The sequence below is a fragment of the Trachemys scripta genome, chromosome 23, assembly GCF_013100865.1.
Source record: "Trachemys scripta elegans isolate TJP31775 chromosome 23, CAS_Tse_1.0, whole genome shotgun sequence".
Lineage (NCBI taxonomy): Eukaryota > Metazoa > Chordata > Testudines > Emydidae > Trachemys > Trachemys scripta.
The window spans coordinates 15,114,210-15,140,505 of record NC_048320.1 but is presented as its reverse complement, the minus strand read 5'-3'; the positions used below and the strand labels follow the sequence as shown (position 1 = coordinate 15,140,505).

The window sequence follows — 26,296 nt, the reverse complement described above, 5'->3', positions numbered from 1 at the left end:
GGGGCTGTGGGTCGGGGCTGCGGGGACTGGCAAAGCTCGGGGGGGGGGGGAAGAGGTAGCAGGGGGGCCGTGGGTCGGGGCTGAGGGGACTGGCAGAGCTCTCGGGGGGAGTTAGCAGGGGGGTCAGGGCTGAGGGGACTGGCACAGCGCTCGGGGGGCAGATCAGGGTCGAGGGGTATCAGCAGAGCTGGAGGAGGCAGCCGAACCAGGGCTGGCGCAGAAGCTCGGACCGGGCAGCAGGGGATGGAGCGCTCAGTGACCGTCTGTTCTGGTCATTCCCTCGGCAGCACCTGGCACCGCCGGCTGGCGGCAGAGAGGACACTGGGCTAGACGGACCCTGGCTCTGACCCACATGGCTGTTCTTGTGCTTTCCTGGGACTCAAGGGGCAGCAGGAACTTTGTACCCCCTGCCTCGTCCTGGGACGGTGCAGCCTGCTGGCCTGCCAGAGCCCACACGGAGCGGCTGGCACTGCTCAGCACTGATGCCTGCAGACAGGCCCCCCACTCGGTGGCCCCCCAAATCAGCATCACTTTGTAAGCACACCAGAAAGCCGTCTGGCACCATCCCCACGACAGCCGGCCTGGCCGCGCCAAACACTGCCAGCCACGCTAAGAGACCAACACAAACGGCCTCCTCCCCACGCCCCAGCAGGGCTGCAGGACGTCTGATGGGTACCTCAGATCCAGCCTCGCAAACGGCCCGTGCTCTCAGCCTGACGGGCGCCCTCTGATGTGGCCTGTGGAGAGAGACTGGGATCCGCCTGGCAACTCAATCTGGAGCAGCAACACTGGGGCAGGGTTGAGAACCAACCTGGGGCCAAGACAGGTGGCCAGATGCCCCCCAGGCTGCGCGCGCGGAGAACAGGCCAGGGACACACATGCCTGGCACGGCCCAAATACAGGATACAGCACGTGACAAACCCACAGAGAGACACACAAATTCCACACCCAGGAAAAGCCAGGCACGGTGGGGCTGACTGCGGAGAGCGTGTCAGTGTCCTGTCTTCCGACAGTGGCCAGTGCCAGGTGCCCCGTGCCCTTTGCCCTCTGGGCAAAGGACCTCAATGCCTGACCCCGGGAAGCATCATCACTAATACCAAGGGGCTTCCGCTTTGTGTGCAAGGTGGGAAGCTTCGGGAGAAAACTCCGGCAGACCGAGCAAAGCGCCAGTGGGCAGACACGAAGGGCCAGCCTGCTGCTCAGGGCACAATGCCCCTTCCTCCCAGAACCACCCGCTGCCATGCAGGAGTCCCTCCGCCCACCCGGAGACGCAGCCATCGGCGAGCTCACACAGCGACGCCCCACGCTGCTCTTAGGGGCAGGAGACAAACTCGCAAGACACGTTTTTCTGTGTAAACAAGGACTTGGAACTCGCAGCTGCACCAGCCGCCCCAAGGACGAGGGTGGTCAGAGATTCTGGACTGCAGCCGAAGCCCATCCCAAGGGGTTATGTGGAGACGTGGGGTCCTCCGGAAGGGATAGTCCCCATACAGCCCTGCTACTGGTTGCAGCAGGAAGGAGGATGGGGGCTAGAGAAACCAGCCCCCTCTCAGCACAAGCTCCCCAGTCCCAGCAGAGGGAGGCTGGGGTTGGAGGAGGAAGGGATGGGAGAGCTGGCAGGAGACCAGAAAGTGCCAGGTCCGGGTGTGTTAAAGCAGCTCCTGCATCCAGCCCCTAAGGGCACCACAGAGCTTCTGAAAGCATCACACAGACCGGCCACGGGTGCCCACCAACAAATCTCTGTTGATTACGCCCCTGGCACCACACTAGCCTCTGTCAGGAGAACCTGAGAGGAACCATACCCCCCATCTACACTCCAGAGGCACCTCCAACACCTGCCAGCAGTGCCCCGAAACCAGAACCCTAAGGGGCTAGTTCTGTAGAACACGGCACAGAGCTGGCAAGGGGGGCAAGGCTGGCGTTTGAAGCAGCCCCTCTGATGGGCGGAGCAGTGCATGCAGAAAAGGAAGCCCAGAGCCTGGCACGTAAGGCCTGATACACAACTACAACCTCTATGGGGCCGGGATTGGCATGCACGGCACTAGCATGCTGGCTGCGGGCGCTGCCATCACCACGTGATGAGAATGAGCCATGCAGGAAGCTGCAACTGATGCAGAACTGAGCTGTGAGGAGCCCAGAGCGGCTGGGCAGCGAGATGCTGGGAGCATTTCACACCAGGGCCCAACATGCCAGGAGCTGGGAATGGGCGGCAGGGGATGGGTCACTTGATGATTCCCTGTTCTGTTCATTCCCTCGGGGCACGTGGCATTGGCCACTGTCGGAGGACAGGACACTGGGCTAGATGGACCTTTGGTCTCACCCCGTCTGGCACAGCACCAAGATCCCAGCACATGGGCACCTACGGATCTGAGCCACGCTGGAGGTGGGCAAGGGCATGCGTTGCTGGGTTGCTGCCGTCCGTCTGCAGAAATGGCACCAATGGGAATAGCCATGAATTACGGTAATTCAGTATCTGTGGCTGCTGCTGCCAGCTCTCCTACGTAAGAGAAATCACAGGTCCAGCGTGCCAGCCACGGGAGGCCACTACTAATGGAAAGGAGAGACCTGGGGCTGCAGGAGCCAGAGATAACGGAGAAATGACCAGATGTGGCCCCAATCCCCCCACACACCTTCTTGGAGCTCCGTCTTCCCCAGTCTGCCACAGTATCACAAGAATCTCTGAGGAGTGGGAGGCCCAAGGAATAAGAAAGAGGCTGAAGCCGAACGAGGGGACAGGGACCTGGGGGAAGCAACCCGCACATGCCCCCACCTGAAGTCTGAGACGTGTCTTGAACTCGGCTTTGGGGGTCCGGGAGAGCCCAACCTGACCCACGGCTCAGTCCCAGGGCCGTCAAAGGGGCACTTGGGCCAGTCACAAACCCCAGACTTTCTTAAACCCCTCTGGGGAAAGGAGCCACCGACCCGGCACCTGCAGAAAAGCCTGCCCTAGCCCTGCCAACACCACAGGCAGAGACATAGCACTGAGCCAGGGCCCAGGCCCATCCTGCTGATCAATCCCTCCTCACTCCAACCTGCCTAGCTCAGCAATCCAGGGCCAGGGCTGGGGAAACTCCCACACAGCCCTCACCCCCCACCCACCCCTGGAGCCTGAGTGCCAAGGGGCGGCCTTGTGCCCCAGCACAGTGTCGGATTAACCTGAAGTAGAGCCCCATTGATCTGGGAACCTTGGGGGAGCAGGGGGCAGCCCCAGAGTGGGGCAGCCAAACAGGGGCTTGGTACGCTGGGTCCTGAGCAGGGGCCTTGCAGCCTGCTGGGCTGGCAGGCCGGACCGAGGTGCCCCAGCCCTGCAGTCGCTGTGACCCCGTGCTGGGGAGCTGCTCCACTAGCCCCTAGAGCGTGGGGGAAGGATCCCGAACAGAATCGCCCCAATTTGTCAGACATCAGGGTCCAACCAGCTCCCCACTCTCAGGCACCCTGGCCCCTGACCCTGCAGAACATTACCTCCTCCCCAAGGGACTGCGCCTTGCCCAGCCAGCCACCGCCGGGAGCCGCGGCACCCACTTCCCCACTCAGAACTCAGGCGGCCCCATTCTCCCCCACCCTCCGCCACAGGCCAGCCAGGTGCCAAGGGACTGGGGGGCTCCTGGCTCTGCAGCACCCCGCCTCCGACAGGTGTGCAGCAAAGTGACCCCTGGCGAGCAGCCGCCCCGGGGACCCCCCGGCCCACCTGAGGGCGAAGGCGCTGGAACGGGGGGCGCTGGGGGCGCTTTCCGTCATGTCCAGTGTCTCTCAGCCCTCCCCACGCCCCTGCCTGAGGGCGCCTGGCCCCGATACCCCCCGCCCCCGGCCCGCACCCACCTGCAGCTCGCACCAGGCCACCTCCACGGTGGTCTCGGTGTCCAGCCCTTTGTAGACCGTCTTGAAGGAGCCGCGGCCGATCTCGATGTCGAACTTGAGGAACCGGCCGTCCGGGGAGGTGGCCACGGCGCGGGTCTCGATCTCCTCGTTCTCCTCCTGCGCCCGGCGGCTCTCGTCCGGGGGGGCGCAGCGCGGGGAGACCCGGCCGGGGGGCGGCGGCGGCGAGGGCGTCTGGCCGCCGCTCTCGCTGCCCGAGCCGGAGCGCGCCGCGGGCTCTGCGCCTTGGAGAGCCCGGGGGTCCCCGCGCGCCTCCTGCGCCCCGGCCGGGCCGGACCCCGGGGGCCCCTCGTACCCCAGCCGCTCCAGCTCGGCCGAGCTCCGCCGGCTGAACCGGTAGGAGCCGCGGCGGCTCTCGCGCCCCCGGCTGCGGAGCGGGGCTGCCCGGCCGGGGGTCCCCGGCTCCAGGGCGATGCCGCAGCCGGACAGATCCACCTCGGTCTGGGACATGGCTCCGGCCGCGGGGGGCCCGGCCACGTGGAGCATCAGCATGGGGGTGCGGGGGGTCCGCGCCCGGGGCCAGGCGGGCTCCCCGCTTCGCACCTGGAGGCGCAGCAGCCACCGAGCCCGGACTGGGAGCCGCTGTGCGGCGCCGACCCTGGGCTGCCCGGAGCCGAGCTCCGCCTGCCTGGCGCCTCCCCCTCCCCGGGCGCAGCGCACGCCCCCGGCCCGCCCCGCCCCGCCCCGCCCCCGCCGGCAGGAGAGCCGGGTGAGCGGCAGGCTCGGCGCCTGCCCGGGCTGGGAGCGGCGGGGGGCCAGGCCCGCCCGGGGCTCCCCACTCACCCCCCAGCGCTGCTCCCGACCCTCAGGAGAACGCAGGTGTTGGTGAGGCTGGGACAGTTCAGAGCCTCCCCATCCCCCCGCTCTCCGGGGGGCAGCTCCGGGAGCGACCCTACAATAACAGCGCCACCGAGCCAGAACAAGCAGCCCGAGGAGGAGCCTGGCCAGCCGGACCCTCTGCGTCCCACTCCAGTCCTCACACCCACCTCCCTAGCCTGCTGTTCCGGGCCTCGAGCCGGCTGTGGTGGCCACGCAATAGGTGCTGCCCCTTGTCCCCGGCCTTCTATCCAAACCTGCACGGGGGCAATGCCTGCCTTTGTTCTTTGTACAGCCCCTAGCACAGCAGGGCCTTGGTCCCAAGAGGGCTCCCGTGGCACTGCTCTGACAGAAGGAAAACCCCAAATATTGGGATGGCAAAGCCCAAAGAGACGGATCGTCCTTGCAGAAAGACCGACACTGGGATGGGAGCACTTGGGCACAAAGACCTCTTGGGTCACTGTGGGCTAATGAGCCTTCTGCCCCCAGCTAAAGGACAGACCCACATCACGGGGTGACGTCAGACCAGGGCGCACAACTCATGACCAAGTCCTTTCCTCCCACAGGTGCAGCATTAATGTCTGGGAGAGGCAGGAGACTGGCTGGCGTTCCGTTCTTGACTCTGCCACTGACCTTTGGCAAATCGCTGCTTCTCGCTGGGCCTCAGTTTCCCTGTCTGTCCCATGGGGGTGATGTTGCTGACCTCCTTCGTAAAGTGTTTTGAGATCTGTCGATGACGAGTGCTGTTGTTATTCTCAAAGATGGCGCACTGGTCTGCCCTGCTCTGGCATGAGTTCCTTCCTATATGCAGCACAGAGCCATTTGCTAGACTGGGGTCCTTCCTCGGCTGTCTATTCTGCAGCACACTTGGGGAGGGTGTTCCTGCTGGAGGAGACGCTTGATCCACAAACCCAGACACCTCCACACCAAGGAAGCGCCCCCTAAAATGCTGATGCTGCATGGAAACAGGAGAATTAACCTGTGTGAGTCCCCACTGGTCACCTCTTCCTCACTTGGCTGCACGTTATTCTGCTGAGGCTGTAACTCTCCAGTGCTCAGTGAGGGGAGTAGGGAGAGCCAGCCATGTGCTGTCACAGTGCAGTCATCAGAACCAGGGCCGGATTTGGTGCAGGCGACCGCATGGGGTGCTGGGCTTGGGGGGGCTGTTTTTGTTGTTAGTGACAAAAGGGAAAATAGAACGTTTGAAGTAAAATGTTCCAGGTATTCCGTGTGTGGATTCATTTTTCACTAACCTCCTAGAATGTTCTGGACTTCTGTAGAATCTCGTGGAACCTTCCAAACTTTCTGAGAACTACATTTTCCTCGAACCTCCAAGAACGTTGTCAGCCCAGCCCTCCCGGGGACTTAAGGGGCGTGGCGTCGCCAGTCAGTCAGTGAGATACAAGAATGAAGTGACAGCCCAGCCGCGATATAGTGAACCTTGCTTTATTGTGTAACTGTGAAAGTGTATTTGTTTTAAGTCTTGAAGAGTATAAGTAGCGCCTAATAAAGGACATATTTAATGAGACACCAGAGATATCTATTGAATCCCTATCTATGCAGCAATATAAAAGAAATAGTTACTTCTTTTGCTATGCTTAACACGTACTGTTCGATGACGTTCTAAGGGCTTGTCTATACTTACGCGCTGGTTCGGTGGCTGGCAATCGAACTTCTGGGTTCGATTTATCGCGTCTTGTCTGGACGCGATAAATCGAACCCAGAAGTGCTCCCCGTCGACTCCGGTAATCCTGCTCGCCGCGAGGAGTACGCGGAGTCAACGGGGGAGCCTGCCTGCCGCGTCTGGACCGCGGTAAGTTCGAACTAAGGTACGTCGACTTCAGCTACGTTATTCACGTAGCTGAAGTTGCGTACCTTAGTTCAAATTGGGGGATTAGTGTAGACCAGGCCCAAGACTGCAGAACATGGACTTTTGCTCTCCTAATACTGTCTGTTTTCCCCCGTAGGAAATAAAAGATGCCCTGGAAGAAGCCTTCAGGAGCTCAGTATAGGAAGTGAAAAGCACAATTGCATCTAGTTTTCAGCAAGGGGCAAATTTGATGGGAAAATATATGAAACAGAACAACACAGACAGGGCTGTAGGCAGTAGCCATTGTCCCAATGCAGAAGAAATTGAGGAGCGAAGAGTAAATGGCAGAACTCCTGTTAGTAAGGAATTAGCAGATTTACTTGAAGATAAGGAATGGAGATGTGAGGAAAGTGATGGAGAATTGTCCAGGTTTCCTGGCGGCGTGCAGGAGAGTGGGGCTCACACGACAAGCGGAGAATAGAGAAAAATCTGGCTTACGTGAAAAGGAGAGAAAGGATAAGGAAGAATCAGCCTCGCATGATGACAGAAACAGCTCTGGCTGCCATTCCCTCAACCTAGTTGTGTCAGACGCAGCGTCATCTTCTTTAGATTCAATCTCTTTCTCCGGACTACTGCAAAGGATATATGCCCTGTTTTCAGCATCAGCAATCAGGTGGAAGAGTCTCACGGACAATGTTACAAATCTAACCCTGAAACTGCTAAGTGACACTCGCTGGGAGAGCTGCATAGGCAGCATAAGGCCAGTGAGGTACCAAGTGACTGAGGTTTATGACACCCTGGTGGAACCGGCGCAGTCGAGTAAAGCCAAGGCCAGAATCCGACATGAGGCACAAAGTCTGGCAAACCAGATCACTCACTTGTGGTTTGGCCCATATCCTGTTCCAAGAAAATGTTGTAAGCAAGGCATTACAAACTCCGACATCGCGACCTTGATGAGAAGCTGCCTTGATTTCATTGTGGCCTACAGAGACAACAGATTTGAAGATGCCATCACTAGTGCCAAAGAAATGGTGGGAAAACTGAGGACTTGAGCCTGTCTTCAAGGAAACTTGTATTCATCAGAAGAAGAGACAGTTTGGTTACGAGGGCAGAGATGAGGTGATGGGAAGCTTGGGAGAAAAATTCACGAGGGAGTTTTTTTGCTTGCTCATTGACACTGCTTGAGTGTCCATTGAAGAAAGGTTCAGACAAATGAAGCACCATGAAAAGAAGGTGGGGCGGGGGGGGGGGGGGGAGGGTTGTATGACCTTAGTAAGCTGCCAGGGGACAGGAAAAGACTCTTGAACAATTCACTGGACCTTCACTGGACGCTGACACATGTTCGGACATCAATGCTAAAGACCTCTATGTCGAATTGGACAACAGCCATCCCATTCTGCCACACGGGAAGAACTTTCCACTCCAAGTTCTCCAATTCATGCATGATGCAGAGCAGGAGGACACTTTTCCTAATGTGTGGATAGCTTTGAGGATTCTGCTCACGCTGCCAGTGACAGTCACGGGTGGTGAGTGCAGCTTTTCAAAGCTCAGGCTCATTAAAACATATCTTCGATAGATGATGGCTAATGAGAGGCTGACATCGCTTGCTATTTCAGCGCTTGAAAGTGCCATTGGCCTGTCTTTGGATCTGACGCTGCTTCAGTTCGTGAGGGCAAAGGCGAGAAAAGCGACCTTGGGCACTAAAGGACCAGGTTTCAAAGTAGCAGCCGTGTTAGTCTGTATCCGCAAAAAGAACAGGAGGAGGGTTAACATTCTAAGGCTGTCACCTACTGGAACACTACTTAATACTGGTTTGCCAGAAGCTGGGAATGGGCGGCAGGGGATGGATCACTTGATGATTCCCTGTTCTGTTCATTCCCTCTGGGGCACCTGGCATTGGCCACTGTCGGAAGGCAGGATACTGGGCTAGATGGACCTTTGCTCTGACCCAGTCTGGCCGCTCTTATATTATTATGTCCACCCAATGTTGGTGCACAGTTCAATTTCTTGCTGTTAGTACATTTCAGTTACTCTTCAAATTAAAAAGTTTCTATCCATTTAAAGGAAACAAATTATTTTTATTTGTTTACATATGGCATGAATAAATAGATTTACAGATCCTAGCGTGCACATTTATCGTCTTACGTGACAGGGATAAATCATGCATCTAACTCATGAAATGGGCTACAAATGCAATAAAAAATAAGGTATTCAAAAGTTTAACAAAGAGGCTCCTCGCCTAGGGCACCATTTGGTCTAGGGCCGGCCCTGTTCAGACCAGATCCTTTATAGGGAGCTTAATTTATGCCTCTCCTTTCCTCTCCTTCTAGAGCTGGGAAAGTCAGACTGGGTCCCAGATAGCCCCTGGCCCTCCCAGGCTTGCTCCCTGCAGTCCATGCTCCATTCCGGTGTGAAATGACTCAGGCAGCGGGGTGACGCAGGTGTAATTGAGCTGTAGCAAAGTGCTTGTTCTAGTCATTTACTTACCGCTTTTAACCTGAGGCTTCAGAGCATCATGTTTACTGGAAAGCAGCAGCTGCCTCTCTCTTGCAAGTTGCCGGAACCGCCTCCTGCTCCGTGCAGCTGTGATTCAAGGTATCGGGCCCTTGGGTCTGTCTGCAGCCTCAGCATGGCACCCAGCTCTGCTTTAGCTGCTGGTGAAAAGAGCAAAGTGAGTGTGTAATAAAGACATTAAGCTATGAGCTATTAACGAGTGTATGGCCGGGACCAGCAGCCCTTATCTCGCATATGGACAAGCACCTGTTGCCTTTTCGGGGGTGCTCTCCATTCGTTTCACAGCTCTGTGGAGCCATTGACACAAAATCCAAAGCAATTGTAGCTCAGATTAATTTATTTCCCCTAAAGTCAGATTGTTTCTACTAAACGATTTCAGCCCAGCAGTGTCCTCCACCCAGATTAAAGCCACTAAACCCCATTTCCAGGACAATATACACAGATCCTTGGAGCAGCGGCTAAAGTTCACAACCCAGCACTAGTCAATGTGCAGCACTGCAAATCCCCTTAACTGGGGTGGGAGGGGTCGGGAAACATTTAATGAAACATTGTTTCTGCAGAAGCCCTGGATAGGTCCGGGATCAAACTGCAAATCCCCTGAACGCTGGCGGGTTCCCAAAAGCGTCACCTCCCCCCTGCTCAGTGACCAAGCGGATTGGGCACGACTTCTCCCGCCAGCACCCCCTTTGCTGAGACCCGCTCTCTCGCCTTGCTTGAAAATTGCTAATGTGTAGCTTGGGTGTGTGAGCTAGGAGAAGAAATCACCCCACCCCTCTGCTCCGCCGGGGCACGTGCTGCTGGGAGAACAGGCACAGGCCACTTGCAGAAACGTGTGTGGAATAACTCCCCCCTCAGCAATGCCAGGTCAGGGGAGGAAGGGGTCGCTGCATTCTGAAGCCAGAGCCAGGGTGCCAGATGGACCAACGGTCGGATGCAGTGCGGCAAACACTGTTCGTATGGCAGAGTGGGGACCTCGTGGTGACAGACCACACACCTGGGCGCTCAGCGCTGCAGAATGATGTTCCCTCCCGGGCAGAGGAAGCACACATGAGGTTATCCCTGCCCCTCACACAGCTCCCTCTCGTAAGCAGATCCGCATTGGCCCGGCTTCCCATCCAAGCGAATTCACTTGCCCAATACCCCCGTTTGGGCACAACGCCACGCGGAAGCAGCACGCCCGGTGCAAGTTTTGCCTTCCCTCCAGGACCCGGCAGAGCTGCGGGCATGAGGCTGCAGCTTCCCTACTCCTGCAGCGGATGGCAGGTTTGTGAAGTTCCCTGCCCAGGAAGGCCAGCAATGGCTTTCCCTCTTCTCCTGTCCTGGCGGTGGCTTTTAGCAAAGCCAGGGATCCTCGGCCTGATGTACACAGGTCGGGTGGGGGAGCCCCTGGGTGGCTTTTTCTGCAGCTGTCCTGTGAGAATCATCTGCAGCTCAGAGACAGGGACACTAGAACATGTGGCTCAGGGCTGGGGGAGGAGGATATTGATCTTGGCACCAACTGGTGCAAACCCATTGCTTCCAAAATCACGCGGGGAAAGAACTGTCTCCCCTGCGCGAGAAACCCTGCGCGTCAGGACTGCTGCCACCTCCCAGTGGCGCAGGGCCAGTTGTGCTGCTCACCCTGCTGCACAACCAGGTCTGCCACAGACAGGTGTCCGACGCCCCCGGCAGAGGAAAAGCAGGTTCCCTCTCCTCTCTCCCTTCTCAGCACTGACCCCACCACCGAGCACGGGGTGAATGTTGTTAGATAAGCTCTGGGGCTTGGCCCAGTGCATGGAAATGGGACCAAATCCAGAGCGGGTCTAGAAGGCTGTACAGAGCCCAGGCTTGATGACCAGGTGGAAAAGTGGGAGCTCACCTGGCATTTGAGCTCCTGGGATACATGGTGAGCTCCAGAGCTAACAGTGTTAACGCTGCAGGGAAGGGCTGGCACAGGGGCACCAGGCCTCTTTGCCTCCAGGTCACTGGGACGTATCCGGAGCTGGCTGGGAGCCACCCCAGCTGCCAGGCCTCAGGGGTCTGTGTGCACTGAATTTCGGGACCTCAGCTCAGCTTCCGGCAGCCAGGTGTCCCCATCACAAAAGCCACTTCTGGGATCAGGCCTCTTGCCAGCAGCCTCAGCAGAGGGGCCACGCCCTGATGAACATGGAGAACGAACACCCCTCTTCCACCCACAGAGGTCGCAGCGGGTGAGGGGGAATCATGCTGGCAGAGGGACAGGGCAAAGGGAGCTTGACCTGGCATTGTCCCATCATGCCACCTCTGGGGATGCCCCAAGGCGTTCAGACTCCAGCCCCAAACTCGCCACAGCTGAAAGGGGTGTGGCTGCTGCACGGTGGCAGGAACAATACAGCCAGAGACAGGCACCTTCCAGCCACCTCCTCTTGACCTAACCCTGGGGCACCACATGGAGCCTGACGTGGGCTGAGAATGGAAACTCCCAGCCCTTAATCGAGAGCTGGTCCCTAGAGCTCAGGGTTTGTACACAACACTCGGTGTCTTATCAGGGTGACATTTCCATGGCCCCTGGTGCCCGTGCCGGTGCCAGCCCTGCTCTTTGAAGGCCCGCTCTAATCAAGCAACATAACCTACTTTCCTATGTGTTTGGCTGCCAGCTGGGCCGTCGCTCTCCTGGGGGATTAGGTCACTAATCAAAGGGAACGCTGCTCTGCTGAGCGCTCCACTGTCTTGCTTATTAGCTCCCATGCTGCCAGAATCCATCTCCTGTGAGCTCGGAGTTCATGGCAGGGAGGCAGAGGGGCTGCGATGGGGCTGAGCAGGGAGGAGGTCTGAATGCCCACTGAACTCAGCGCCTCTCAGCATCTGGTCATGGTCCCCAGGGCTCCCCTGCACAAGACTGGGACGCACATTTCAATCAACTACACGCCCTGGGGAACCACATATCTGCCTGGGCTGGCACTGGCGGGGTAGCGTCCTGGGCTCGCTCCAGCCTCTGCACATATGGGGAAGGCTTTGGCCCTGCCGTGTGTATCTTGGGGGTGGACAGATCCCATTAGAGACTCAAAATTAACAACACTGCTGAGAAGGGCCTCGAAGTCCAGGGCTCATCTGAACCCTTTCGCAAGGCTGACGGAGCAGAATGGCACAAGACTGGATGTCAGGAGAACTGTGCGTGATCAGAAAAATTCAAGCAGGTCCCAGCTGCACAGCACGTCCCCAGCAGAGTCACTCGCCTACCCAGGCAACATGCAGTGTCATGCTTTCCCCACACTGCTGCTTCCTGGCAGGGTGTGCTCCCTGCTCTGCGTGCGCTGGGGGCTTGGTGATGCCACCCACCGCGAGAGAGGAATCCCTGAGCTCCTGACGAGGATAGTGACTAGGGAACCATGTGCTTCCTGGGGTGTGGTTGGGGGAGTTCTCAGCTTCCCATTCTCAGTTCCTGGGTGTGACACGGGTCACTTTCCTCCTGGAGCTCCAGCCCTGATCTTATGTTCGATCGGTCGCCTAAAGCACCTACCCAGGGAGGTCCCTCAATTCCAGACAGGTAACTCTTCTCCTGACTTCCTTAGCCTGGAGTTAGACACAGACACATCATTCCAGCCCTGAACACAGCTCTGGGGCCAGTGCAGACTCAGGGCTCCCCAGAGACAAAGGGTCAGAATTGGTCAAACTGAAACGACACTCGATCAGAACCGATGGCATTTAAAAAAAAGCCCCAAGCCCGTGAGCAGGTCTGAGCTGGGTGTGCATGGCCTGATAGTGCCCTGATCTCAGCCCAGGGCCCCTTACGCTCCACCTTCCCCTGGCCAGATAGCCTGTAATCAGTGTGACCAGCTGCAGCTGGGATCTCAGAGCTGCAGGGACCTGATCAGCCCCATAGAGACCCGCCTAACCCCAGCCCCTGGTGCAGCAGCAGACCCTCCACTGGAAGCTGACAAGCCGCTGCCCTGGGAGTGTCCAAAGGGCCAGCCAGGGCTCACTGCCCCACAGTGTGAACAGGGAGGTTCCAAACAGGCTCCACACTGCTGAGTCTGAGTGTGGGGCCCCCATCCCCCATCGGGAGCCCAGACTCTTGTGTCATTACAGTGGGAATGGGTGAAACCTGATCCTACTGCTGCTTCTCCCTGGCAGCCAATCCCCACAGCCACCCGGCAGGCTCTGCACAGCTGGGCTTTGCCCGCTCCCTGCCTGGGTGCCAGCAGCTGAACCCCTGTCCGGGCAGAATACCCTCCTGCCACGGACCACGGAGAGGTATCCTCGCCATCGTTCCAACTACTACTGAGGGCAGGTTTCCGCAGCCGAGCTGTTGGAACTGGCTGCCTGTTATCTGCCCGCTCCTGGTTCGCTCTTCTCGCCCAAGGAAGCAGAAGCCCCTTTGGGCAACTTTCTGACACTTCTGTGGCAAAGCCCAACGTGAAGGCGCTGTGATTCTTCAAGCTTTGCTCTTTCCCTCTTCCCTGGCCGTTTGCCAGCACTCCCCCCACTTGGGCTTTAGTCCCAGCCCTGGCCTGCAGCGCGCACACTGCAGTTCTCCTCCTCCCAGCTCAGGGGCCGAGGTTGTACTCGCCCTGTGCACCAATTCGTTTGCTTTACTTACAGAAGATCATTGGAGTTCTTCCTCGGCTGTGAAGAAATATAAAGGGAAGGGAGTGGAGTCTTGTAGTTAGAGCCAGCCCGGCGTGTCAGGACACCTGGGTTCTGTTCCCTCCCGCATGACCATGGGCTAGTCTCTGCTCTCCAGGCCTTACCTGGAAATGACAATAATGATGTTTTCCACAGATGTTAAGGCTAGAGGGGACCATCTAGTCTCACCTCCTGTGTAACCCAGGCCAGAGAACAACCCAGGGCAATCCAGCCGGCGGGTGTGGTACAGCTTGCAGTCTAGGTGTCAGACACAGCACAGCAGGGGGAGAAAACAGGCAGTCGGGGAAGCCAAACGCCTGGTCTCACCCCTGGCTTGGCTGAGTAGCTCATTTGCTGTTTGCGGAGACCTCCTGGCACTTGTACGAGATCTCCTCCAGCTCCACGCAGCACCGGGGGGCTCCCAAAGCAACTCCAACCCACGCAAGCCAGGCTGCTTCTAACTGCACTGCCAAGTCAAGCACGCTACACAGATAAGGATGCCAAACAATCAATGTCAGATGACAATAAAAAGCCTGGTTATTATCCCTCCCGCCGCCAGCTCTGTTTGCATTGCCACGGCTAGCAGTCACTCCGCTGGGATCCTGCAACGGCAGGCAGTGGCCAGCAAGGCTCTTTGGGCTCCGGGGGACATGGCGATACCAGCTGGCCGCAGCAGAGAGTCACAGGACTGCACCGTGCACAGTGCTGCTCTACCTGGCCCCTTCAGACAGTCCAGTCCTTCCTCCACGGGACGGGCAGCTGGTCGGGCCCTTGGTCAGAGAATACAGACAGTCCCTGCCCCAAGGAACTCGCCATCCAGGTTAGAGCTGACTGGATGTGATGGAGGGGACGAGCAGGGCAGGGAAGGGGTGTCAGAGCGCTCTGGACAAAAGGGAGTACAGCGTGCTGGCTACAGGGTTATCTAAAGCCACATCAGCTCTTTCCTGAGGCAGCAGCTTGTTTAATTAAGATCACAGACTCAGTCATGGAGAGCAAGGGTACATACAGGGAAGGTAGCTCTAGCAGGAATGCAAGGCCCGGAGCAGGTCTGAGCCACGTGAACAGGAAAGACACACAAACACCCTGGGCCTGTTCGGTAAAGACTCATGGCTCAGGGTCACAGACAAGAAGGTTTGTAACCCTGCTGGTACCATCCCCGCTACAGGCATGTGGGGAAGCCGGGGCTGTCCGGGCACAGAGCCACCAAGGAAGAGACCCTTTGCTGCAGTGTGTGGAAGGGTGGAAGGGCAGAGAGAGGAGGGCACAGGGGCTGGAGAGGGGAAGGGTACAGGAGCTACAGGGTTAGCTGTGAGGACAGAGAGGGCAAACAGCAGAGACCGGCAGGAGCCTGGATGTGAGGGGAGAACAGGGAGGAACCAAAGCCGACCCCGAAGTAGAGATCTTCACTAGCACCCATCTGGTCTGCAGACAGCTTGGGGGAGGGCTGGAAGCCAATGAGAAACATGTTTAACCAAAGAATAGTGAGCGGGGCACTGTCCTAGGGCAGTGCGGGGCTGGAGGCGCTGGCTCTGGGTTCTGCAGGGAGTGCACTGGCTCCCTCTGCTGGGCAAAACAAACCAGACTTGTTGAATTGATGCTGGGGAGCACAACCACCCACCCACTGCGGCTCTGTCCAGACGGGAGCCAGAGACGCCAACCCAGGGCGCCCGTCGGCCCCCAGCACAGTGACTCTCGGCTGCGGCTCACAGACGACGGTGGGCTCGGCTCTGTTTTCCTTACCCACTCATTACCAGGCTCCGGCTGAAGGGTGACTATTTTTGCTCAGTACTTGCATCAGCTGCGGGGAGATGGAAATTGTGAGCACTTAGGGAAACAGACCAAGAAGTTTCCTAGTCTTAGCTGCCTCGCTCTGAGTTTCAGGGGAGATGTGATGGGGTGGGTGGCAAGTCACATGAGAGCCCCATGCCCACACATCAGTGCCTTAAATAAGGAGTCACAACCCACTTCGTCAAAACAGCCGTCAAAATCCACCACCTGAGAGAGGAACAACGAGGCAGCACTGGGAAGCAAAGGGTTAAGATTACGGCTAATAAAACCAGTTGTTTAAGGCTTTAATTGTCCAAGAAACAAGCCATCCTGGCTTCTGGGGGAGGGGAATGCAAGGGCACCCTGCTATCCTGCTGTTTATTCACAGCCCAGGAAAGTCCTCGCGGAGAGATGATCAGGACTGGAGACCGCATTAGCCCTGTGTAAACCGCCCGCCTTGGTGCAGAGGAATGAGGCCAGAGCTATTCCCTCTGAGCCTAGGTTGCAGGAGCCAGGCCTCCTTGTCAGTAGCTACCGGTGTGGTGCTCTGCTCTTGTTCGATGACGATAACAGTCGGCTGTGTGCGTGTCCCCTCTGTGCGGATCGCTGACACAGCAGACCCCGAGAGAACCCCCAAAGACCACAGACTTTAGTAAGGTACGAAGGAACCCGCCCCAGGTTTATTGTTAAATGGAGCACAGTAATAGTTTCCCGTAGACTTTACAAGACATACTACGAATTTGTGCCCCCTGGCAATGGACCAGCTCAGTCAGTGGCGGGACTTTTCACTGCCCCCTAGGCCAGACAAAGATGCGCACTCCGGGACCTACTTGTATACAGTTACAGGACAGATTACTTATCCCTACTGACATATTAGGATGCTGCTCCTCCATTGATCATGTTGTTTTAAACAGATCTATCCATCATGCTGTCCTTTTGACCCTGTCTTTAAGATGCACTTGCCTGTTCCTTGTTATCTCTGTGGAGTGTTCTGATGCCATTTTGGCACAAGTTCCTCTTATTAGCACTTATGTGTGGATGCACCTGCTTCTAGCAGCCCTCTTCTTGCCAACTTCTGTGAGTGGGGCCTGTCTCTGGCTCACAGCCCAGCTTGTGCTTATCAATGCCTGGAAGTGCTTTGGTTCAGGCTTCAGGCCTCAGACTGGGCCTCTGACACAAGAGTTTATGTTTTAGGGCCTCATCTTACTACACCTCCTACCAGCAAAGCAGCACGCAGGGCAGCAGTAAGAGACGGCCCCAGAATTGAGGTGTCACACCAAAGCCCCCAGGTGCAGGTTGACACAGACGCACCTGTGCGAAGGACAGCACGTGAGCCGAGGGTGTGTGTACCAGTGACTCCAAGTCACATGAGTTCCCATTACAATGCAGAAGGGTTTTCTCTCCACCAGCCCCTCAGGCCAGGCTCTAGCACCTTGTCAGCACTGAAAATTACCTGTGTTGACAAGGGGTGTCAGCGAGGGCTGCAGCTGAACCAGTGCCGAACGCTGCTTAGACAAGGGCAGGGAAGGGCAAACTGTCCTGTGCTGCCCCAGAAAACACAGCTAAGACTTGTTCAGCAGAATTGAGCTGAGCTCTTGCTGTTTCACCCATCGTCACCAGGGCAGAGGGTCTGAACACCAAACTGTCCCCTCCCACTACCCATCACTGCTACAGAGCAGCCCTGTCACACCTGCTCCATCTCTCTAGCCACAGGCAGGAGTGCCCAGGTGACGCTGCACACCCTAGGACACAGGCTGGAAAGAGCCCAGACTGTCTGTGGGGCTGGCAGTTAGAAAAGGCATCTTTTCACTCACAAAGACAGACCACTGGATTTGGAATCAGCGAGAGAGACTCGCTGGGAATCCTTCCCCTCTCCCCAGTAGGCTGCCATCTTCACAGCCTTTTCAACGCAGAATTGCAATGTAAGGCCACTAATCTGACAGAAAAGCAATCCTCAGTTTCGTTACCAATGAAGGAAAAAAACCACCCAGTGCTGCTCTATAAATACACCTTCTTTTAATTATGCCAAATGAATTCCCAGGCACCTCCCCGGTTCCGTCTGCTTCACAGTGACGCCTCTTGTTCTCCTGCTGACATATTTTATAACTCAAAAGCTGTCACCGGTTCGGTGGTTCTGCTCGTTGCACTCTGCGACCGGAACGGGGCGAGAGATCTGCCCTTTGAAAGCCAAACTCAACTAACCAGCCTCTAGCTGAAGAGCCATGTGATTGGCTTGCCAGTGCCTGCTCTTCAGCTACTTTTACAGGAACTAGGGTCAATAACTGGAGTGGTTCCGCATCATTCCTGGAGCGGTTCCTCTTGAATCTACCTAGAGCAGCTTTAACCCCTCAGATAAACAGAATCAACAGGGAGCAGAGAACGACAGAAGATCTCTGAAGATTTCTAAGAAAAAGTCATGTCTTCGGAAGGCTTCACAGCTTCTCCTTGCCCCAAGAAAGCCAGAATACGCAGCTGCTTCCAGTCACTGCTCGATTCCAGGCCTGAAGACTGAGCCTTTCAAGCTAGAAATACTTTAGCAGTCAGAGGAGATGGAAAAGGAGGGGTGCCTATTGAAAGAACTTGACGCCTCGGCCGTCGTCGAGTGTGATAATTTCAGCCCTGTGCTCTTGTTGTAAGGCTTGCAGGGCACGAAGCAACATGGACTCTTCCAAGCCATGGAACTCTAGGGAAGGATGAAACACCCTCAGTCAATAGAAACCATAAGAATCACACCTCAAAACCAACACAACGCACAGCAGTCTGCGACTAATGATGGCAAACTAGGAGGTGTCTTACAGAGCACCTTTCACAGACCCCAAGAGTGTAACAAAGAGCACAATGAATCCAAGCCACCGCTGCCACCACGTCAGAAAGAGATAAGCTGGGTGCTGTTAAACAGAGAAGGAACAGATAATGCAGCTTTCAGCACAGACCTGAAAGCTGCAAGGGAGCCAGGCAGATCTCACAAGGAAGAAAACTCAACCCCCCTGGAGCCAGAGGAACAAGAGGACAGAGCTTTGGTGTGGTGAAGGGAGAGAGGCTCGGTGACAGGCAGGGAAAACACACTAATGATACGGAGATCTCAGGGTGGGTAGCGAATAAAGCGTACAGCCCCGCTTCTCAGTGGTGATCAATGTGAGCCCCAAAATACAGAGAGAGCATGCAGCAACTACAAGCAACTGTAAAGAATTTCACCATTAAAATTGTCACCTGGCAGTACAAATTATTTGTTCTTACAGTACTGTTGTGCTCTGGAAAGCAGCCCCAGAACACACAAGAAGTGATGTTACCTTCATTCTCTGTGTCATCTCCATTGGACAGCTCGTAGAGTGTGAATACAGAGTTGGTCAGGCCGTTCTTAGACACCTGGAAAAACAAGAGCAATGTAGAGAATTTCACTTTTGTGTCTTACAACCAGTTAAGATTCCCAGCAGAGATCAGTGCTGGATCTTCATTTCAATAGAGTGGAACCCAGTCAGTATTTACTGGCAAACAAACTAACTCCTCAGACAAGGAGATTTGACTGTGGAGAAAGCAGTCCAACCCCTGTCGCTGTCTCGCCATCCTTTACTCCTTCTCTCCAACTCTGACAACAACTTTTACAACGAGAACTCGTGTCATGGAGGGGAGTGCAACAGCAGCTTTGTGCTCACTACTGAACTCTCAACCACACTCACGGGGAGATGGGTGTGAACAGTGCATTCACTTGCCTATCACAGCTTTTTACACAATGTAAGGTGTGCACCACTGCAAGAGCCCTACACCTCCCTGCAGCAGAGGGGAATGGGACCCCCAAAGGTAAAGGCAGTGGGGAATCAGGGCACCAACATTTGACAATTGCATTTTTCACAGATCACAAGCCAGACCCTTTGTCAGCGTCCATCTGCCTGTGGGACTGGCGGTTAGAAAGGGCTGGTTGCGGGTGAGATGTCAAATCAGCAATTTGGTTCAGACCCTTTTGCAGCGAGTCTGAAATGAGAGCTGCCCCCCGCCCCCCCAAATACACAGAAATGGACCATGGGCTGTACAGTATCAAAGCTTCTGTGACCTCACCCACTGATAGATGAGCTTTCCCCATTCTTCTGGTCTCCGCCACATGATCAGGAAACTGGATTTGTTCTTGTCTAACCATTCTAGGTTCCCTGAAACGCAATGGAAAGGGTGTATTTACCACAGGGCCCCAAGTCAAGAATGACACCTCATTACAGGTGGACGCTATGTCTGTTTGTAGCTCCATCTCTACCTCATCCTGTCACTCACGCCTGCTTCCTACCCACCCCCACATTCAAATCAAAAATCTCTCCTGCCTCTGGGCCCGACCCTCCCTCTCCCAGTGCAGCGGATTGCGATGCTGCATAAGGAAAGGGACAAGGAACTCTGAAAACAGAGACAACACTGAAAAACAACCGGAACTCAGGGAGAGTCCAATAGGAGTGGTACATCCATGCCCAGACTGTTTTGGGACAGTCACACAGCCAGACTCTCAGCACTAGGAGGGAAATTAGACACAGGTCTTGATGACACACCCAGCACAGGCATCATGAATAGTCACAGACAATTCGGCAGAGATTTTCACCCACCTTTTTTCCTGAGTTCTTCTAACACAACTTGTATGGACTCCGTGGGGAGTTTCCCTGGTTCTGGGTTAAGGAAACATTCAGTGCGATTTAGCAGCACAGGCAAAGCTCAGAGGATGATGTTAGATGTGTGACCATCTCTAACACTGCTCACAGCAGAAACGGGCTGGGGGAAGGAACCGAACGCAAGGCATGCCCTGACAGAGTCCTGAATAACGGAAATAAGCAAAGCTCTAAAATAATAAATCCATGTAACATTTCCAGGCACCTTTCATCACTGAAGATTCCATTGCGCCTCACAAACCGCATACAAACCAAAAACCACATTCCCATCAAAATGCAGCCACCTCTGGGGTGGATGGCAGCACATGACAAATACAGAACAGGCTGGATGAAAGCGGGGGAAGGGGGCAGGGCCAGCCGTAGGGGTGGGCAAAGGAGGACATCACCCAGGGTGCCGTCCACAGCGGGGCACCCTGCACAGCACAGAGGTGCACTGCGTGGTATCTCTCACCTGACCTGCTGAGAGCCAGCAGGGTTTATGGAGGCAGCCAGGCAGGTGAGCGGCAGCATCGAGAGAGGGCGGACTGACAACCTGAGCTGCAGGGGGGCAGCTGGACCAGCCAAGTAACTGCTCTGGAACAGGGGAGCCCCTCCTCCCCCTTCCTGCTCCATTGCCATCTGCAGACTCTGCTGCCCCCCCCCCCCCCAACCCCCCTATAGCCATCTCTGGCCAAGCTGCTCGGAATCAAGAGCCTGCCTCCTGTCTGCTGCATAGAGCACTGATGTCGGGGAGTCTCCCCGCCCGTGTACCCGGGCTCCAATGAGCTGGGGTGGGGGGACAAGGGAACCCTGTCTGTGCTGCTTCCTCTGGACCAGGAGTGGCTGCTGCTGTGGGAACAAGCGTTTGGGTTGGTGAGTGCTCTGCTTAAAGAGACAGCACACTGACACACACTCTCTCTCTCACTCACTCTCACACACCACACACACACACACACACAGACGCACTCTCTCTCTCTCTCTCACACACACACACTTCTATTATTAGAACACACTAACGCACTTCTGTTAGTCTCAAAGGTGCCACAGGACCCTCTGTTGCTTTTTACAGATTCAGACTAACACAGCTACCCCTCTGATACTTCTATTATTATTGTTGTTACTTCTTCGTACTTCCCGTCAAAATGCACAATGCACATATATTCTCTGTCATTTTATTCTTTCAAAGTTCGTTAAAGATTACTGTGCTGTTATTTTAGTTTTTTGACTGGTCTGTGTATTTCATAATTTTCTTTTTCTTATGCTTAAATTTAATTCTTTGAGTAGCGAGTTCTAAAATGCCAAACCTGTCCTGGCTGGAGTAATTATTATTTCTTTTATTAGCATATTGTGCTTTGTCATTCATTATTTACAGTGGTACAATCAAATAACAGTATCCTTCTAGAATGTAAATGTTGCTTTTACTCACCTTAGCAGTGCCAGTTTAAAAAAAATTAGCTAAACATTTAACTTCAGACGCTGTGCAGATGCAAGTCGCTTATTTTCAAATTGTATTTTTAGTTATATCTGTAAAATAACTTTAAATTTGTACGAAAATAAATGTGGTTCCAAGTCTGATACTAATAGTCATGATGAAGTCAAATGTTAGTAAGTCACATACGTGACTGTGATCGGTAAATATAAATGCCAAAATAATTAGAAAAATAAATTCCCGTTCTTAATAAAATCCACAATCACGTTTGTTAAAATTAAGTAAATATGTTTTTAGTGGAGTGAAAAACAATTGACTGAAACAGTAGATAATGGCAGTAACACAGAGTTTGTCTGTTAGAGAAAGTAAGCAAATTTTAAGCAGATTTTATGTATTTTTTATTTCTCTCTACTAAAGATAGTGCACAAAGTATCAAACTTGTGTTTCTGGTATCTGTGTTAAAGCTCCAGACCAGAACTGATACGTCTAGGTTAGGGATTGGGAATATCTTGCTGTATTATCTCCTGATTGTTCTAAACTTAAAATATGGCTTTAATTGGTGTTTGTATATTTTTTTCTTTCTTTTTATAGGAATTAGATCGAAATTAGCTGACAGAGCACTGTTATTATCTGGGGGGGGGAACAAAACCTAGAGTTTTAAGGTGCCTAAGTAGGCCCTGGAATCACGGCTAAAGTTGCCCCTCCCACCAAAATCTGTTGGTGAGCCAGGAGTGGCCAGAAGGCTGCAGGATGGCTGTGGGCTCCAGCAAGATGCAGCCCCTATGTGATAGCACGAAGCCCACCTTGAGTCGCAGGCTGACTGCTAAGCGCCACAAGCCACAGCAGCAGTGCAGAAGTAAGGGCGGCAACACACCATACACCAGGTCACCCTCACTTCTGCCTTACTGCTGACAGTGGGGTTGCCTTCAGAGCTGGGCACCCAGCCAGCAGCTGCTGCTCTCTGGCCACTTAGCTAGCGCTTACCTCTTTCAAAACAAATTAAGCACTGGGGAGAGGCTACGGGGCCCGGAGGTGAGAGCCCAGGAGTGATGGGGCACCCATGGGGGCCGGAGCAGGGGGGGGGGGGGGCATGGGCGCCAGAGACTCCAAAATTCAAGTCCACCCAGGGCGCCATTTTCCCTAAAGCTGGGCCTGGAAGGGGGAATTTTGGCCAATGACACTTAGAAAAATCCCTCTTTTTACATGGAGTCCTTGTGAAGTTTAATGTCCATGCAGACAGCAGCACAGAGACACGACTCCTCAAAGGAGGATTACAAGGCAGAACACCCTGCCCCTGATGATACAATGTTATTTAATGCCTAACACTGCAGGAATGAGCCTGCTGGTCTGGGGCCAAGGAGCAGAACTGTTGACCTGGAAGAATGTGTATCTTGCAAACAGTTCTGCTCTGTAACTGCCAGAAGTAACTGAGAGTCCCTGCGCTGTATTTATGGCGTCCTGGACAAAGCAGCCATCTACTACTGTAGGGAGCTGTGCCACTCAGCACACCCTGGTCCCAACCTGAACGGTTCTCCAGGATTCCCTCCCGTGGTTACCGATTGCTTTACAGAGACAGTAAAATCCACCTCAAATTATTGCTTTGGATTAGGGCTGTCAAGTGATTAAAAAAATTAATTGTGATTAATCACATTGTTAAACAGTAATAGAATGCCATTTATTTAAATATTTTGGATGTTTTCTACATTTTCAAATACATTGATTTCAATTACAACACAGAATACAAAGTGTACAGTGCTCACTTTATTCTATTTTATTTTGATTACAAAGTATTCGCACTGTAAAAAACAAAAATAGTATTTTTCAGTTCACCTAATACAAGTATTGTAGTGCAATCTCTTTATCATGAAAGTTGGACTTACAAATGTAGAATGATGTACAAAAAAAACTGCATTCAAAAATAAAATAGTGTAAAATTTTAGAGCCTGCAAGTCCACTCAGTCCTACTTCTTGTTCAGCCAATTGCTTAAACAACTTTGTTTACATTTGCAGGAGATAATGCTGCCCACTTCTTGTTTACAATGTCACCTGAAAGTGAGAACAGGCATTCTTGAGGCACTGTTGTAGCCGGCGTTGCAAAATATTTATGTGCCAGACGCATTAAAGATTCATATGTCCCTTCATGCTTCAACAACCATTCCAGGGGTCATGCATCTATGCTGATGACAGGTTCTCCTCGATAAGACTCCAAAGCAGTGTGGACTGACGCATGTTCATTTTCATTATCTGAGTCAGATGCCACCAGCAGAAGGTTGATTTTCTTTTTTGGTGGTTCGGGTTCTGTAGTTTCTGCATCAGAGTGTTGCTCTTTTAAAACTTCTGAAAGCATTCTCCACATCTCGTCCCTCTCAGATTTTGGAAGGCACTTCAGATCTTAAACCTTGGGTTGAGTGCTGTAGCTATCTTTAGAAATCTCACACCGGTACCTTCTTTGTGTTTTGTGAAATCTGCAGTGAAAGTGTTCTTAAAATGAACAACATGTGCTAAGTCATCATCCGAGACTGCTATTACATGAAATATATGCAGAATGTGTGTAAAACAGAGCAGGGGACATATAATTCTCCCAAAGGAGTTCAGTCACAAATTTAATTAATGCATTTTTTTTTAAAACGAGCGTCATCAGCATGGAAGCATGTCCTCTGGAATGGTGGCTGACACATGAAGGGGCATACGAATGTTTAGCATATCTGGCACGTAAATACCTTGCAATGCCGGCTACAAAAGTGCCATGCAAATGCCTGTTCTCACTTTCAGGTGACATTTAAATAAGAAGAGGGCAGCATTATCTCCTGCAAATGTAAACAGACTTGTTTGTCTTAGCGATTGGCTGAACAAGAAGTAGGACTGAGTGGACTTGTAGGCTCTGAAGTTTTACATTGCTTTGGTTTTGAGTGCAGTTATGTAACCAAAAAAAATCTACATTTGTAAGTTTCACTTTCACAATAAAGAGACTGCACTACAGTACTTGTGAGAGGTGAATTGAAAAATACTATTTATTCTGTTTATCATTTTTACAGTGCAAATATTTGTAATAAAAAATTATATACACTTGGATTTCAATTACAACACAGAATATAATATATATGAACATGTAGAAAAAATCCAAAACATGTAATAAATTTAAATTGGTATTCTATTGTTTAACAGTGTGATTAAGACTGCGATTAATCCCAATTCATTTTTTTAATCCCGATTAATTTTTTTGAGTGAATCGCGTGAGTTAACTGCGATTAATTGACAGCCCTAGTTTGGATTAAAGCCACCACAGCAACCTGGGCAACGAAACAGCATGGGCGTGAAGGATACGCTGTAGCTTCCTGTTGTGGAAAAGTGGGCTTTCTTGGGCCTCCATGACCGTCATGGTGTACTGCTTGTTCAGGCGACAGTACGACAGCACCAAGGAGCACCAGGCTGTCATCTGCTTCTGCCGGGTGTCCACATTGGGCTGCAACCTAGAAACAAACACAGAGGTGCTGCTGATCAACATCTGGTTCCAGGCACAGCAGGATCTGGGCTTAAAGAGGTTTAAGGGGGTGACAAATGCAGTCAGACAAGCCACTCCTCACCAAATGTCAGTGGAACCTGAAGCTTCAACAAACAGCGGCTACATCAACAGATGAATCCCGAGGCAAACCTCCAGCAGTACTCCTGACACCTGCCCCCACTCCAGATGCCACCTGGGTGGAATACCAGGACGGGCCACCGAAGAGGACACCATGCGCAGGGTTTGGATTCCCACCTGACCTGCTGAGGGCCAGCTGGGCTGACAAAGGTGGCAGGCAGGCAAGCAGCTGCACTGGAGAGGGGGCAGACACCGGAGCTGCAGGGGGCAATTGGACAACCGGACAACCAGCCATCAAAGCCAGGTGACTCCTCTGGAGCAGGGGTTCCCCCTCCACGTGTGCAGCCGCTGCTGTTCCTGTCCCCCACCTCTTCCCCAGAGCCACCCCTGGCCATTCCAGACTGGGAGCAGTGTCCTGTCTGCTAGCGGGGTATGCTGATGTCAGGGTGTCCCCCTCACCCATGCACCTGATTTCCACTGATCTGGAGTGACGGGACAGGGGGAATCTGTGTATGCTGTTGCCTGTATGGGTCCTGAGGCTGCTTGTGTCTGAACACAAGCCTTAATCATAATTATTATAATAATTTATGGAGATATCCTATCTCCTAGAGTTGGAAGGGACCCTGAAAGGTCATTGAGTCCAGCCCCCTGCCTTCACTAGCAGGACCAAGTACTGATTTTTGCCCCAATCCCTAAGTGGCCCCCTCAAGGATTGAACTCACAACCCTGGGTTTAGCAGGCCAGTGCGCAAACCACTGAGCTATCCCTCCCTCCTGACCCTGAGTGCTTTCTTAAAGAGACAGCGCAATCATACACTCAGGCACACACACATTCCCCTCAACACAATACACACTGTTTCACACACACAACACCAGGGCTTCTTGCATTCAGGTCACTTCCCCACCTGGGCTGTGCTGAGACATCAGCAGCTGCTGCTCTCCTGCCCTCTCCGTATGCAGCCCAGGGGGTGCCCGGGGCAGAGGCGCAGCAGTGCCAGGTGGGTCAGTTTCCCCAGGTGGGTGCAGGAGGGGAATGCAGGGGTTAGGGGCTCAGGAGAGGGGTGCAGGGGTAGGAGTGACAGGGGCACAGTGCAGGAGGGAGGGGAAGGGGTTGGGGGGACGGGAGGCTGGAGAGCCCATGGGCACCAAAATGCAAGTTCGGCTGGGGTCCATACAGACGCGGGAGGCAGAGCGCGGGGCCCCGGCACGGGGGGCCTTGGGGTGACAGGAAGAAGGGGGCGCGGCGGGGGGGGGGCTCAAAGGGTGGGAGGGGCCTGCCCAGGCGGAGCTGGCAGGGGAGAT

The 26,296-nt window shown here is 54.0% G+C and overlaps 2 protein-coding genes and 1 long non-coding RNA gene across 10 annotated transcripts in view; 1 reads left to right on the top strand and 2 right to left on the bottom strand.

Moving 5' to 3' along the window:
- WNK4 (WNK lysine deficient protein kinase 4) overlaps positions 1-9,990 on the bottom strand; it is a 31,731-nt gene extending 21,741 nt beyond the window's left edge. For 3 of the 7 annotated variants that reach the window (XM_034756190.1, XM_034756191.1, XM_034756195.1), the window contains exon 1: positions 3,820-4,486. In XM_034756190.1, the coding sequence (XP_034612081.1) occupies positions 3,820-4,368 (549 nt within the window). In that variant the 5' untranslated portion in view covers positions 4,369-4,486. Of the gene's footprint in view, positions 1-2,320; positions 3,055-3,819; positions 4,489-5,325; positions 5,420-8,989 lie in introns of those variants that run through there. The other 4 variants (XM_034756197.1, XM_034756194.1, XM_034756193.1 and 1 more) reach the window with 4 other exon arrangements.
- Positions 4,570-6,222, top strand: LOC117869382. Of its 2 annotated transcripts, none has more exons than XR_004643810.1 (2): positions 4,570-4,701; positions 5,259-6,222. It is a non-coding gene; the product is annotated as an uncharacterized LOC117869382 (long non-coding RNA). The 2 variants fall into 2 exon arrangements; XR_004643811.1 differs by having other exon boundaries at positions 4,582-4,915.
- A 7,378-nt stretch (positions 9,991-17,368) lies between the features above and the next one.
- Positions 17,369-25,988, bottom strand: VPS25 (vacuolar protein sorting 25 homolog; the record flags this gene model as incomplete). The annotated part of the gene is made up of 6 exons (XM_034756283.1): positions 17,369-18,050; positions 18,658-18,733; positions 19,421-19,509; positions 19,948-20,001; positions 24,740-24,885; positions 25,900-25,988. Coding segments are annotated over 6 exons (570 nt in total), but the record flags the coding sequence as incomplete, so codon positions are not given.
- Between the last annotated feature and the right edge of the window lie 308 nt (positions 25,989-26,296).